The sequence below is a fragment of the Colias croceus genome, chromosome 18, assembly GCF_905220415.1.
Source record: "Colias croceus chromosome 18, ilColCroc2.1".
NCBI classification, from domain to species: Eukaryota; Metazoa; Arthropoda; class Insecta; order Lepidoptera; family Pieridae; genus Colias; species Colias croceus.
The window spans coordinates 2,474,795-2,490,898 of NC_059554.1; the positions used below are offsets into that span (position 1 = coordinate 2,474,795).

Consider the following 16,104-nt stretch of genomic DNA (forward strand, 5'->3'; position numbering starts at 1 on the left):
AATTTTCAATATAAGTATGAAATCAACAATATACGTAACTAAATGTTGCCATTTCACAAATGTAATCACCTGGTCTTGTCTATATAAAATAACTATGACTTCTTGGAATACTGGAGGAAGCTTGAGCCGGTTTAATGGGAGGTGGTAATACCGCCCAGTTAAGAACGCCTACAATATCAAACCTGGGAGATTACCATCTTATAGCAGTATTATATCCAGTGTGGATAAGTGATGGCTAGACGACCTATAGTGCTGTCATTTTTCCACACTATAGGTAAAGCCGGCTTCTCACGTACCTGTAGCAGGGGCAATATTGGAATTGGACCCTTAATTGGCTCCTTAATTGTGATGTGTATAGGGAAGCAGGGGCAATTTAGAGAACAACTGAAATTGCTCCGACCGCCGACCAACCGATATTGTACCATATCGCCCCTGCCGTTGGTACGTGAGTAGCCGGCATAATACTGCTTTAAGACACGTGGTACGGGGGGTTTATCAAAGTACTATGGAAATAGACGAGTTGGTAATTAATAGTAAATTCATGCATATTATGGACCGGATCGTGACTTGGGATATTAAAAAGCTCTCAGATGTACTGAATAAATGTTTGAAATAAGTTTTGGATTTTATAACGTGGTGTATGTATAAACATCTGAAGCTAATGCATTTTCGTAGCATATTTTCTTGTGGGCATAATATACCTAATTATGTATTTTAGCTTAGAACCTTTTTTTAAGACTCTTTTGTAAATAGTGATTTTTTAAGAATGTCCCCGTTTTACTCATTGAAGTCCATAAAAAAATAAATGTTTACATAATAACGACTTGCCTGTTGATTCATGCAAAATTAAAGTGCATACATAAACTGCTATTTCAATAATCAATTTTATTTAAAGCACAGTAGATTATCAGCCTTCTGTGCTAGCTAGGACAAGCCTTTTTTAGGATCCAACGATAATCGAAACCACGACTCTTGGGTTCTACGATCACGCATTTTCTTATGTACAAAGGAGGTAAGCTATGTACTACCAAGTAATTACAACTACTGACTATTAATTCTCAAAAAAAATCAGAAATTACTTTCTATAAGTACTCACTTAATATCAAAAATCTCTAATAACTCCACATATTTTACTAGCTCCTGCTCCACGGTTTCACTCGTATTGTTCCGCTCCTATTGGTCTTAGAGAGATGATTTAAATCATATAGCTTTCCTCGATAAATGGGCTATCTAACACCGAAATAATTATTCAAATCGGTCCAGTAGTTTCTGAGATTAGCGCGTTCAAACAAACAAACTCTTCAGCTTTATAGTAGTATAGATTTTAAGGTGTGCGTAGCACAGCACCTATTAATGCAATATTAATTAAATTGTCTAGTTGATTATATTAATTATAAGCACTGGAAATACCTCTATAAAGATAAATAAAACGAACATTTCGATAATAAAATTTAATACACTCAAACCTTGTTTTTACATTACAACATATTTCATGATTAATAAATGTATATTTATGAATCTAAATGCAATATCGATTATAAATTTTAAATTACAATAAAAATGGCATTCAATTAGTCATTTGTATTCATAATGTATAAAAATTCAAATTACATGAAAAAAAATACAAGTTATAATGACTATTATTTCTAAACACTCATTAATTAATGAAATTAAATAAATTTATTGTCCATTTATGTTTTACAAATAATGTACGACAGTGGGTCCCAAACTAAGTGAAATATCTTGGGACCCTGAGTTGCGCTTCTTGGTTATATACATATTACTAGCTTACCACCCGCGGCTTCGCCCGCTTTGTCTAAAACCTAATAAATTATATACTAAAACCTTCCTCTTGCATCACTCTATCTATTAAAAAAAAAACCGCATCAAAATCCGTTGCGTAGTTTAAAAGATTTAAGCATACAAAGGGACATAGGGACAGAGAAAGCGACTTGGTTTTATACTATGTAGTTATGTTATGGACTGTAGGAAATTAATTAGTTAATAATCTTATTGTAATGGAAGTTAATACAATCATAATATATAATTTAGTTAGGTTGAGAATAATAATCGAGGTTGAGAAATAAGGTAGGTAAGGTATATTTTTAGGTAATCGATAAAAAAATAAGACAGCACTTTTAACCAATTAAATTCGGTTACCAACAATAAAAACAAAAAATACAAATAGGCATGTAATAATAAAATTCTAGAAACAAAATAAATATTCAAAATGGTTGTTAATTAGTCATTGAATTCTCATTTTTTTTAATGGAACTTTAATCTTGACTAAGCTAATTTAGAATTAAAAATTGTTGACCAATGATAATGTATGCCAAAAATTATCATAATGGTATTATAACATTCGAAAGTCAATATAATATTGTAGAAATACGTATGCAAATACGTTTTTTTAGTAATAAATTATACATAGTTTAACTTTTCAACACGCTCATACTTCAAACTGTTTTGTCCAAAACAATAGGATAGGTATTTAAAAACTTCACAAAATATTTCCTACTTAATACTCGATTTTCATGGAAATATAGGTAGGTAGATGATTAAATGTTTTATAAAATATTTATTTTAACTTTTTATTTATTTTACTCACCTTTAAAATAGTTTTTAATTATATCACAATTCTTGGAAACAAAGCACATTTAATAATACACTTAAGTTTTTTTCTAAAATCACTAATAATCTATATCTTAATAGAATATTTATTTTAATTAATGCATATGCACCGCTATCTCGGTTTGTCAATCTCTAAAATACTAAATTTCAAAATATAAAACGTGTTGTGTGCGCGTGCCAAAAAAAAAACATAAAATTTGAGTGTTGAACTATGTTGGTATTTAGACAGATAAAAATAAATTATGTCTCGAATGTTGGACGCGCGCGAATTTTATCGTAAAATTCAGCATGAGCGACGCGAGTCTTATAAAAATTTTGCAAATGTCAAAGCACTAAGTTGTTTTTAAATTGATAGTTTTTTTTATTATCTTTGTCCACGAGTACGTTTTTTTCAAGATGAAATACGCAGTTTGTATTGCAACATGACATGTATTAATTGTATCTATGTTAATGATTTTTTTCATATTTATTATTGTGCTAGCTTCTCCCGCGGCTTCGCCCGCGTTGTCTAAAACCTTCCTCTTGAATCACTCTATCTATTAAAAAACCGCATTAAAATCCGTTGCGTAGTTCTAAGGAAGGATTTAAGCATACAAAGGGACATAGGGACAGAGAAAGCGACTTTGTTTTATACTATGTAGTGATGATATAATATTATTATCATTATATACCAAAGTATATAGATGGTAAGGATGTATGTTTATCGATTACGCCAGAAGAGCTGAATGGATATGTAAGAAATTTTGTATTAGCTTTTCACATGGTTACATGATTTCAAGGCCATTTTAAAAGAAATTAATTCATACGTTACCTTACATTAATTAAAAATAACAATTTAACTAAACTCGATATACCTGTCTTTGTTTTTCATTCCCGAAATTTCTTGTTCTTGTTGAACTGATTTGAATTGACCTTGATCTTAGATTTAATGAAAGGAAACTAATTAATTATAATAAATAATGAATACCCAAAAATCGAGTTAATAAAGAACAAATTTAACAGAAAGAAATAGAAGTACCTATAGCCGAACGTGGATCAGACGGTAAATAATATAAAGCAAAGTATGTGATATGAACCCCTCACTACCGACAGAGTTGGCTGAGTAGATCACGATAGTTTTTTTCATATTTGCATATTATGTTTATTCATAATCGCCGTAATGGCGGCAAACATCGACAATCATTTGTTGGGCCAACGCTGCCCACTGTGGAGAGGGCCCATTAAATTTTAGTGAGGATAACCTGGTTGTTCACTACAGCCCTATATTATTTTGTAGAAGCAGGACAAATGCGTAGCTCGCTTTTCAGGGATAAGAAAATAATAGCCGACGGGAATAATGCACAAGACTGGAAAGTGAAAAAGACTGGTAAAAAGACACAGGATCTAAGGCACAAAACCCAAAAAATGTTTCGTTTATAAAATAATGTATATTTCTAATCTCTTTAATCATCTACTAATATTTTGTTCCCAAGATTTAACCAGCTGTTTTCTGCTCGCAAACTATGTTCGATTTAAATATATTATCTATATTATTTGAGTATCATTTTTTATTGTGCAAAATTATCATTCAAAGTCGAAAGGTCAAATTCACAAAATACAAAAAGGAAGTGGTTTGTAATAATTGGCTTGACTAGTTTGCAAATTTAAAAATAAAAATGATTTTATTTTCGTCACATTTTAATAGTAGCGTTTTTGCGTTTTAATAATACCTTGATATAAAATTTGAAACCTAGTCACATAGATATCTAATAATTTTGTTATTTAAACTTAATTTAAAAAAAATTATTAACATAATGAACATAGCTAAGTCAGGCAAGCTTAATTATATATTAAATGAACTTTTAGATAACGCTAGACAGGTCATCATTCATCCTCATCAGCTCATATTAATAATAATTATTGTTACTACGGATACTACTACAAGCCTCCTACGAATATTCAATCTTCAAGACTAAAAGCTAGCGCGCAAGAGCAACTTTTGTCTCCGCAACTATTTTGTCTCTCCCATCAACTCTATGGGCTAGTAAGAAAGTGCGCGCACGTAGCGACGCAACTTCCTAGAGTTGATGGGAGAGACAAAATAGTTGCGGAGACAGAAGTTGCTCTTGCGCGCTAAACATGACACCATGTATACGAGAACCTGCGATCAATAATAGTTTTACCGCGATAGTCCCCGAGTTCCACACGTCTTTTTTTGTGCTATTGTTGTTTGTATGATAATATAGAAGTTAAATATTCTAATAGAGACACATGAAACATTTTTTAATAAAAAATGAAAACACTAACCTCCCGACGTAAGTATGACGTAATTTTGAGAATTGATTTTGATTTTTATACCGGTTTCCATGAGAGCGGGGTAACAATTTGTAAATAATACAGTACATTCATTTCTATATACAAATATTACTTTTATGTCTATCTGCTGAACCACGGCACCGATTTAGATTAAGTTTAGATTCATAATAGTTATTTATTAATGATAAAGTGAAAGTTTAGGCTCGTTGAGAGTAAAGGAGAATGACCACGGGTGGTATCGGTAAAATTTTAGTTGTGCCACGTATTCGTGATATTGTTAATTCCTATTTGTATTTATAATGGTCATATGTATCAATATTAAGTCTTAATTATACCGGATAAATTGAAATAATAGTAAAAGTTATTCTTTTGAAACATGTATGACCACGTATGGTATCGGTAAAATACTAGTTGTGTCACGTGTTCGTGATATTGTTAATTCCTATTTGTATTTATAATGATCATATTTATCACTATTAAGTCGTAATTATACCGAATAAATAGAAATAAAAGTAAAAGTTTTTGTTTTGACACATATATCTATCTCTCTTGCAAGCGTCCTGCGTCTTATGTCATAGTTGAATGAATGTGTTCGACGCATTGCATAGAGGAAGACGCATTGTTCGACGTTATTTATTTTGAAATAATGTTTATTACGATTTACTTTTCACATTTATCTTGTAAATTAAAATATTACCTATGTAATAAATGTAAAACTTAATGTTCATCGTTAGTTTAAACTCGATAAAGTATTTTTTTGAAGCGTTGAATAAAACTTTTGTTTTATTTTTATTGTCGTGAACTGCGGCTTATTTACATAAAAACTTTAATCGTTTCTAAAAGTACTAACATCAAGCTTCAAATTGAGCTATATTTCATCTTGACACAATAAGTTTGATTGCGATACCAAGTGCCATAGTCACTTGGGCAATCTCCTTTCAAGTTTGCGTCATGGCCATTCCGTCACGTCATGGAGTAAGGCGACGATTTTGGTATCTATGACGTGCGTTCGGCACACTCGATCTTTCTTTTTTACGAAATCATCCCCAAAAACTTTGAAATAGAGAATAAAAATTTTGGTCCGCGGCTGAAACCGCAGGGTTAAGCTAGTCATAATCATTAAATTGATATGAGGCTAGTGCTAGAACTAGTTTCTAAATACAATACCAGGTGTTCTATAAGACTAACAATGCATATTTTATATAAGCGTTATTTTTCCTTGTTATATTATCAGATACTAGCTTTCCGCCCGCGGCTTCGCCCGCTTTTTCAAAGAAAAACCCGTTCCCGTAGGATTTCCGGGATAAAACCTATCCTATGTCCTTTCTCGGGTATCAAAATATCTCTATACCAAATTTCATGCAAATTGGTTCAGTAGTTAAGGCGTGATTGAGTAACAGACAGACAGACAGACAGAGTTACTTTCGCATTTATAATATTAGTATGGATTACCTATACAAATCAAGTATAAAATTTATGGTAATTTATTTATATTTATTGCAGTCATGTGAATTTCATGTCCATCAAATAGATCCTTTATCAAACAAAATATGTTTTCTTCATAATTGAATAAATTGATAGCTTGAGTGACAAAATTGAATTTTTAAGATAAGGAATTAATTACTTGCTTCTTGATATCTATAAGTGTGATCAGTTTTATTATTATACCAGTGACATCAATTATTAAAACGGGTGAATAAATCTTTTACAGCAGCAGAAGAATAAATTTTGCCTTGTTAGCAACAATTTTGCTATAGTTAATTAAGTATAGGTCATTTAATTCTGTAATCTCTATTTAATCACTACATAGTACATATAGTACGAGATCCGGCTGCAGGATTAGTGCGTTCATCGGTTTTTTGCTGAAAACCGAATTTTTATGTATATTTATAATTAGGAGAATATATATCGACTAGGTTGCCAGTCAAAATTTGGCCGCAAGCATGTTTAATTAAAATTTTTCTAATCGATTTTTGGGAAAAAAATTCGTTCACTTGTTTTTTGAATAAAATGTAGTCTACTTCACGGCAAATGATATAAAGATTCAAAAAAATCACGGTTGCCGCTTTTCACCTGGCCGCAACATCTTGGCAGCCTGGTGCAAACAGGTATGATTTCGATTCATTTTTACGTTCATAACGTACATTTATGAATCATATATCAAATTAAAGCTAATTTTTTTCTATTTATTATCATATATGGTTGCCTAATTAAATCCAGCCGCAAATAAGGGTTGCCGGCTGTTAAAAATTATAAATATTTACGCCTATTAGTACACCGACGCATTCGCGTGCGGCAGCGAAACAACTAGAAAAAGAGAGGATCGGCTGTTAATTATATTAAATCAATATTACTTTTTAAATTTGTCATTTTGAAAAGGACGACATATTTTCTTTCACTCAACCTTAAATATTCAACATCTTTAACAGCCGGCAACCCTTATTTGCGGCCGGATTTAATTAGGCAACCATATATGATAATAAATAGAAAAAAATAAGCTTTAATTTGATATATGATTCATAAATGTACGTTATGAACGTAAAAATGAATCGAAATCATACCTGTTTGCACCAGGCTGCCAAGATGTTGCGGCCAGGTGAAAAGCGGCAACCGTGATTTTTTTGAATCTTTATATCATTTGCCGTGATGTAGACTACATTTTATTCAAAAAAAAATGTGAACGAATTTTTTTCCCAAAAATCGATTAGAAAAATTTTAATTAAACATGCTTGCGGCCAAATTTTGACTGGCAACCTAATCGATATATATTCTCCTAATTATAAATATACATAAAAAGAATGCGTCGGTGTACTAATAGGCGTAAATATTTATAATTTTTAACAGCCGGCAACCCTTATTTGCGGCCGGATTTAATTAGGCAACCATATATGATAATAAATAGAAAAAAATTAGCTTTAATTTGATATATGATTCATAAATGTACGTTATGAACGTAAAAATGAATCGAAATCATACCTGTTTGCACCAGGCTGCCAAGATGTTGCGGCCAGGTGAAAAGCGGCAACCGTGATTTTTTTGAATCTTTATATCATTTGCCGTGATATAGACTACATTTTATTCAAAAAAAAATGTGAACGAATTTTTTTCCCAAAAATCGATTAGAAAAATTTTAATTAAACATGCTTGCGGCCAAATTTTGACTGGCAACCTAGTCGATATATATTCTCCTAATTATAAATATACATAAAAATTCGGTTTTCAGCAAAAAACCGATGAACGCACTAATCCTGCAGCCGGATCTTAGACTAATAGGTAGTATAAAACAAAGTCGCTTTCTCTGTCCCTATGTCCCTTTGTATGCTTAAATCTTTAAAACTACGCAACGGATTTTGATACGGTTTTTTTTAATAGATAGAGTGATTCAAGAGGAAGGTTTTAGTATATAATTAATTAGGTTTCAGACAAAGTGGGCGAAGCCGCGGGCGGTAAGCTTATATTATAAATGCGAATGTAATTCTGTCTGTCTCTTCTTCCCACCTCATCCACTGAACCGATATAGATGATAATTGATACCACACATAGGTTTTATCCCAGATATGCCATGGGAAAGGATATTGTTTGCCTTTGACTATAAAGTCGAAGCCGCGTATGGTAAGCCAGTTTTTATATTAAGCCGGGATATATTGACATTCATTACAAATCATTATGCAGACGAAGACAATTCTAACAAACTATAAATCTTTAGAACTCAGCCTTTCTTGAATGAAATGTGGTGTAACGAGCCCGACTTTCTATATTTATGTTACAGTTAATGCTCATTACCGGTCAAAACAACTTTTCCCTGCAAAAATCAGTCAAAAACATTTAATTTTTAAAATATCGCTTAGTCACGAAAATTGTTGCCTTTTTATATTTTACTGTGCCATCTTACACAGACTGGACATTAGTAAGGTGATTGAAGTGACTGGCAAAGATCACTTATTCGTAATAAGTATGCTCCTTATGTATCATATATTATAGTATGGGGAAACAATTTTTTTATTTTTTATTTTTAGGATTTGTGTAGCGGCAACGGAAATACGTCATTTGTGAAAATTTCTTTCTAGCTATCACGGTTTATGAGAGAGACAGAAAGCCTGGAGGAAGACAGATAGACAGCGGAGGCTTATAGGGTCCCGTTTTACCCTTTGAGTATGTAACCCTAAAAATTATAAAGAGTATATTGGCATAGTGTAACACATATGTATTATTAAAACCAAGACTTTCTCGCACGCGTATGTCAGTTTCCTTAAGAGGTTCGTGTATGAAAGTTGGAACCACATTGAGATCTCCATTCATGACAATTCGAAATAATAATTACTCTGAAAGTTCTAATGCTCTAAAACTAATTGACTATTTGATATATATTGAGCAAATCACTTTGTTGGTACAGCAAATCAAATCAAACGATATTATATCGATTTAGTTTCAAAAACAAGTTATCTACATACTTAGGCACCTCTTTTAAATGGCCAATTTCTCAAAAATAGTTTCTCTATAATCAGCCTAAAAAGAGAAGTATGCTGCAATGTTTTAATTTTCTGAGACTTGTTGATTTGTCTTTTTTTAAAGTTCAACTGTATACATTTTATCAGTTTACATTTAAATTTTCTAAGACTTGTTAATTTCCCTTTTTTTAAAGTTCAACTGTTTACATTTTATCAGGTTACATGTATTTATAAATACTCTTATGAGTACTTATAGTATTATGCTTGAAGGTGCTCTAGCTTGTGAATCACTTCCCTTGTTCACACAAAACGTTTCATATTCAAATTATCAATTCATTTCAAATTTCAATGTATCAATACTTTATTTTTATAGGAACATACAGATATATTATGTTCAGTGAATACTCGAATGGCTGTTCATTATTTATTTGTCTACTCTAATATTATAAAGAGGAAAACTTTGTTTGTTTGTAATGAGTAGGCTCATAAACTACTGGACTGATTTTAAAAATTCTTTCACCATTCGAAAGCTACATTATCTAGGCTATATAATATTATCACGCTAAGACCAACAGGAGCGGAGCCACGCGGGTGAAACCGCGAGGCACAGCTAGTAATATATAATTTATAATTTCAAGCGAAAGTCACTTTTTTATCATTAACTTCGTTATCAGCGGTGTATCTAATTGTAATAAACGTTATTTTTTTATTATTCCTATACACATTGTTATTGTCATATCAACTTCAAACTTCATGAACTTTATTTGACCCATACCAATAAACATATTCAAATGAATTATCAGTTTGCCACTTAACAAATTCTAGATATTAAAGTATTGCTTGCACACTTTTTTCGCGGCTTTTAAAGTGCTGATAAATAAATAAATCAATGACTTCATTATGCATTTGAAATTAAGTTTTTTATGAGAACAAGTTTGGCTCGCGTCAGACCCGTTTTAATGAAAAGGTTTTTTGTTCTGATAATATCTACCTACATTTGGTTTATGTATATTGAAACATATTAAAATATATATATATATATATAAAAGGCTTGCTGTGTTAATTTTGTATGTGCTTTTAATTATTATATAAAAAATAAATTGTATCTTTTGTTTCTTTAAAAATATTTCTGAGGGAAGTATTCAAATTGTTGAAAAAAAAACATTGAAAATATTAAACTTGTGGGACTAGTACTTTCAGGGTTTATGGGGTTTCGGCGGAAATAAATACAAAGAAATGGTATTAGTGCTAATCACATTTATTGCGGAACTGCTTTGTAATTATTAAACTATCTTAAACTACGTACCCTCGATGTAAATACAGATCTATGGCTTAATCAACCGACTCAACACGATGCAAAACATCACAGATGATTAAGTTTAGATTTAATACCTTTAAAATAGCATTGCAATAGTTACAATCAATAGGGATTATGGGGTGGAAATTTTGTGTATGTAAACTTATTAATTAATTATGTTTTAATCTACTTGGAGATTTTGCAAGCCTCTTCGGAGAAGTCGTTGTACAGAAGTTTGCTGCTGTCGATGACTGGGGAGCCAGCGAGGTAGTTCTCAACGGCGGTCTTGGCGTCACCGGTAAGGACCTTGGATTTGGACAGCACCCAGGCGAAGTCTGGTAAAAGATAGAACACGTTAGATATGCAACTAGTGCTACTAAAGTGAATGATGGTAAGATCTAAGTGGACGACTCTGTTAATCATCTAGTTATAGTGAATGAAGATTTAAAAATAAACCAGTACCGTGCCTATATGCCGTAGTTTTATCGTAGAAAGACGAAATCCATTTATAAAGAACTCTTAAGAACAAAATTAACTGTTGTATAATAAAAAGAAATTTCTGTTTAATTAAGTGTTACAGTTTCTGATCTTAAATCTGGCTCTGTTCTTCAGAAGGTATAACTATAAGTTTTGACCAACCAATTGAGTAACGATGTCAGGTTAATAGTTGTTTATAATTCTTACCTTGGTGTCCCTTCTTCTCTTCGTCGTACTTGCAGTGGTATCCGATGATGAAGTTCTTGTTGTCGGTGGCGAGGACGTTGAAAACGTTCTCACTTGTAACACCTGGAAGATAAAGATATTTAAACATTGTTCGCTACGATGAGTTAATTAAGATATTTTAACATTGTACGCTACGAAGCGCTCTTTTAAGATGGCCGCATAGGATGCTACCGTATTCATCTTATCTTCAAAGCAAATACAGAAAGGAGGAAATTCAAAAGCTGAATCATTGTGCAATAATTTGCTTATGATTTCAATAATTCAATGTCACAAAAAAACTAGTAGACTTTGATTTGAATTTTATGCATTATTCATATTTGTTCAGCGTATTAACAAGTCTCGGTTCTCATACGGATTTGGATGATTTTTAAAAATTTGGATAAATTAGAAATTAATATTGTAATCTTCCTTCTAGAGTTTTAACAAAATAATTTCCTGGTGGGAAAGGTTATTGTTCAGTGTAAACATACCTCCGAAAGTGAGCTTGTGGTAGATCTTGCCGATCTTAGGTTCGCCAACGGGGTAGGCAGATCCCTCTTGGCTGTATTCCTTGCCGTGGATCACGTGGAAGTTCTTGACCTTGACGCCCTTGCCGTCAGCGGTGTACTCAGCCCATCCGCACTTTGCGAACTTCTCGATTTCGTTGTTGTACCTGGCGATTTCGTACCACTTGCCGGCGTACTGTAAGGGAATAGCGTGTTTCTCAATTTGTCTTTGGTTAACGCACGTAAATATATTGCATACTTTACGTGTGTGTTGATTAAAGCAATCATTAGCTTATACAGGAAGAAAAATATAAACCTGAAGCGGAAATACGTGCTACCGTTTTTCAAGAGAATGTAGACATGAAATTAAATTTTGTACGTTTTTATCGCAATTCAAACGATAACTGGGTCGTTCGGTCAGGTTTAAAGTCATATTGTAATTTTAGTAAAAATAAACAAAGACGGTACTATCACACGAATAAAAAATTATCTTTCACGTTTATCCCATTAATAAAATATTGTTTCCAAAGACTGTATTAATCAAGTGTGGAGAATTTTAGAAACGATATGTGTAACGGTATCAATAAAATTGCAATTAATTTGTATTAACGAAATTCAGATATTTTTCTCCCAGCGACTTTTATTAGTATCCCTGTAATTTCTCATTCTGACGTTTATATTTAAAAAGCTTTAATATATTACGTATAAAGTGCAATTTTTATCTTTTTCATTAACACTCCGCAAATTATGAGTATCCGATTATTTCTGGTTATAACTGCCTGTGCCACCGATGATTTTGCACATTTAAAAAATGGGATACTTTAGCCGTCGGACCAGTTTCCGAAACCAGTATCTTTTTGCGTTTAAACGGATATTTTGGATGAGTTATGTGCACTTTTATGCGATAATAATGCATAGAGTTTTTTTGCATTCAATATCGCCTTAATTGAATGATGGTTGCAATTTATAGACATTTTCTCGTAATTTTTTTTATATAAAATTGTAATATTTTATATTGTTTAAAGGGAATAACGTATTTTACTGATTTTAAGGATACAATTAATTTCACTATGGCATTTACGGATGCGTGTACATTAAATTAAATTTTATATTGCAACAAAAATTATTGTCCCGAAATTATGTAGGCGCACAAATGCTGCGATTTGTATTGTTACACACACAATTTAATATTATTTATTTAGAAGTATTATTTCGCATTTATCTGAAAAAACTTTTTAAAGACTCCTTTTATTTTACACATACGATAGTTTTTTGACTTTTATTAACAAACCTTATTCACTATACTTGCACCGGTAAAAAAAAGTTATTATTTTGTAAAAATAAATAATTAGAAAATTATTAAATCAACATCTAACTTGTCACTTGTTTATTATTTAATTACAATTAAATCCATACTAACTGAACCAATTTGCATGAAATTTTGTATAGAGATATTTTGATACCCGAGAAAGGACATAGGATAGGTTTTATCCCGGAAATCCTACGGGAACGGGTTTTTCTTTGAAAACGCGGGCGAAGCCGCGGGCGGAAAGCTAGTTATATATATTTTTAAACAAATTTTAAACTTTATATTCCGCACGGATAAACCACACAGCCTTCACACAGCACATAACATTTTACAATAGAAAAAAAATCACTTGAATTTTTTTTTAATTTTGCTTCCAAAAAAAAAGTTTGTTAAAATGTTGAATTCTTACGTTGGACCAGTCGAAGTTGTCGACCACCTTCACTTCGGGGCAGGCACCGTCATGGTAGACGTTGGCAGCGGCGGCCGCCACCAAACCGAGAACGATGTATTGGATCATATTGGTATAGCTTGCAAAGAACTTGCTTTTGCGGGAGTCAGCAGATGACTGATTGAATTGGTCAGAAATGTAACCCCTTTTATACTATAACTGGGCAGAGGTCACGGTCTCCACACTCTGGATTGTTTATACAGCCGCACTCGCTCTTTGCATATTTCTAGTTTTTGATAAGGGTTTTTTTTTGCGTTTTCTAAACAAATTTAGGCAAATTGACTGCTAGGTGTTTTTGTTACTACGCGCCGGTTCGGGTTTCAAGTCATTTCAGTTCAATTGGTGGTGATGGAAGGTAATCGTGCTCGTAGTGTGTGTTTTGCTTTGTTTATTTGTTCATTACTACGCGTTGTAAAGTTTTCGACTTAGTCAACGTGAAATAAAATACTTTTGATGTTTATTTGAAACGTTTCGAAGTTTTCGTGTTTTCAAAGGATTTTAAAAACGTTTAGACTGTGTTGATTTGGATGAGGTTTTGTTTATATTTTGTTGGATAGCTATGGAAATAAGTTGAATTAATATATTTGTAGTGTTTTTATTTAATCAAAGCAAACAAAGAACGGTTAAAAGGCGTGATTGGCAATTATTTAATTTTCATAAATTCCCAGTCAGTCATTTGCATATTGTTATTTCATATTGAATGTCTACAAATTTAAATTTTCGTTATATTAATGAAATTAAATCTACAATATACAGTGTAAATTGTGTTTGTGTACCTACCTATACCTCGGGAACCATTACATCCATCATTCATTGTTTAAAAGGTACATCATTTTTGGTGCTCAATATTTTGATGTATTGTTCTATTTAAAAAAGTTTTGTTAAGTGTAAGTGTATCAGTATTATTATCTATAATATACAAATATAATGCAAAATTTGTTGCTAGGCAATCTCGAGAACAGCTGAACCGCTATCGCTATTTTTTATAGGTAATATTCCTTGAAGTACGAGGATGATTCTTATAGAGAGAAAACGTAAACACGGACGAAGCCGGGGCGGACCAGTAGTTTATAGTAAAAACTTGCAATAAATTAAACAAAAATATTCGTACGTAAATACAGTGTAACTAAGTGAATTACTGCTTTCTTAATTTTTTTATAATACAAGCGATTATTCAGGTTATGTTCAGGATTACTATGTAGAATGCAAACTGGTTTTGTATGTATAAGCCTATTTAATAAGATAAAGTATAAGAGAAAGCGTTTACTTATAAATATTACATTTTCTTAGCGTTTCAGAAACTAGATCGAATATAACGAGTACAGAAATTAAAAATAATAATGGATTTTTACATTGATATCAGATGTTCTCTTTATTTAATTAAATTCATGAATATTAATTTGCAAGTAACACTGCCTGAATAAATATAACTGAAAAAAGATGGTAAGAATTTGATGAACTTTAAAACCAATCTACTTATAATAAGGTGGGAAATGGACTTGTGTTTTGCAAAGATTTAAAATTAATACCTACTTGACTTTTCTACTAGATTATTTTTATCTATATTGTGTCAGAAACATAGAATTTTCTAAGCTTTCAATAGAACCTGGATAAAACAAATCTATAATATAAAAATGAATCCCAAAATGTGTTGGTAAGCGCATAACTTGAGAACGGCTGAACTGATTTCGTTAATTCTTTTTTATTATATTCCTTGAAGTACGAGGATGGTTCTTACGTAGTGAAAACGTAAATATGTACCACGGGCGAAGCCGGGGCGGACTGCTAGTATGTTATAGATATAATATGGTTCTTACAGTCGCGTAAACTATATAAATAAACATATCAAAATCGTAGCATCAAATATGAAACTATAATATAGTTCTTCATGAAAATATTTTTTCAAAAATTACCAAGTAACTAAACACATAAATCGTCTCACTGATTCAGTTTTGTGAAAAAATGTAAATTACCCGTCCTTTCAAAACAGAGATGTTATAAGGATCTCCATATAATTCGTAAAGGTAAATTAAAGTTAAAATTATGAATTACGATAAAGTCATGCGATCCATCACATATTTATACATAAACTAGCGGTTCACCCCGGCTTTGCCCGTGGTACCTACATGTTTACGTTTTTTACGTAAAAACTATCCTATCTCTCAAGTTGGATCGAACTGCACATGGTGTGCGAATTTTATTATAATCGGTTAAGTGGTTTAGGAGTCCATTGAGGACAAACATTGTGACACGAGATTTATATATATATTAAGAAGATTATAAGAAGATGTATTATACCCACCTCACAAAATAATGGGAATCTAAATACTGATATTTGCACTATAATAACAGCTATAGATACTCATCCGCAGACGATTCCGCGGGCATAATCTGTTTCTTGCTCATGTGATAATCTGATGTTTAAACAATATTACTGTAAATTTTCATCCAAATCCGTTCAGTAGGTA

General features: G+C 31.9%; 1 protein-coding gene across 1 annotated transcript; it reads right to left on the reverse strand.

Moving 5' to 3' along the window:
* Positions 1–10,611: 10,611 nt before the first annotated feature.
* On the reverse strand, positions 10,612–13,772 carry LOC123699769 (bilin-binding protein-like). The gene is made up of 4 exons (XM_045646789.1): positions 13,598–13,772; positions 11,865–12,075; positions 11,356–11,457; positions 10,612–11,006 (listed from the first exon to the last, which is right to left on the reverse strand). Exons 1-4 carry the CDS (start codon positions 13,703–13,705, stop codon positions 10,858–10,860), a joined length of 570 nt encoding a protein of 189 aa, XP_045502745.1. The 5' UTR covers positions 13,706–13,772; the 3' UTR covers positions 10,612–10,857.
* Positions 13,773–16,104: the final 2,332 nt, after the last annotated feature.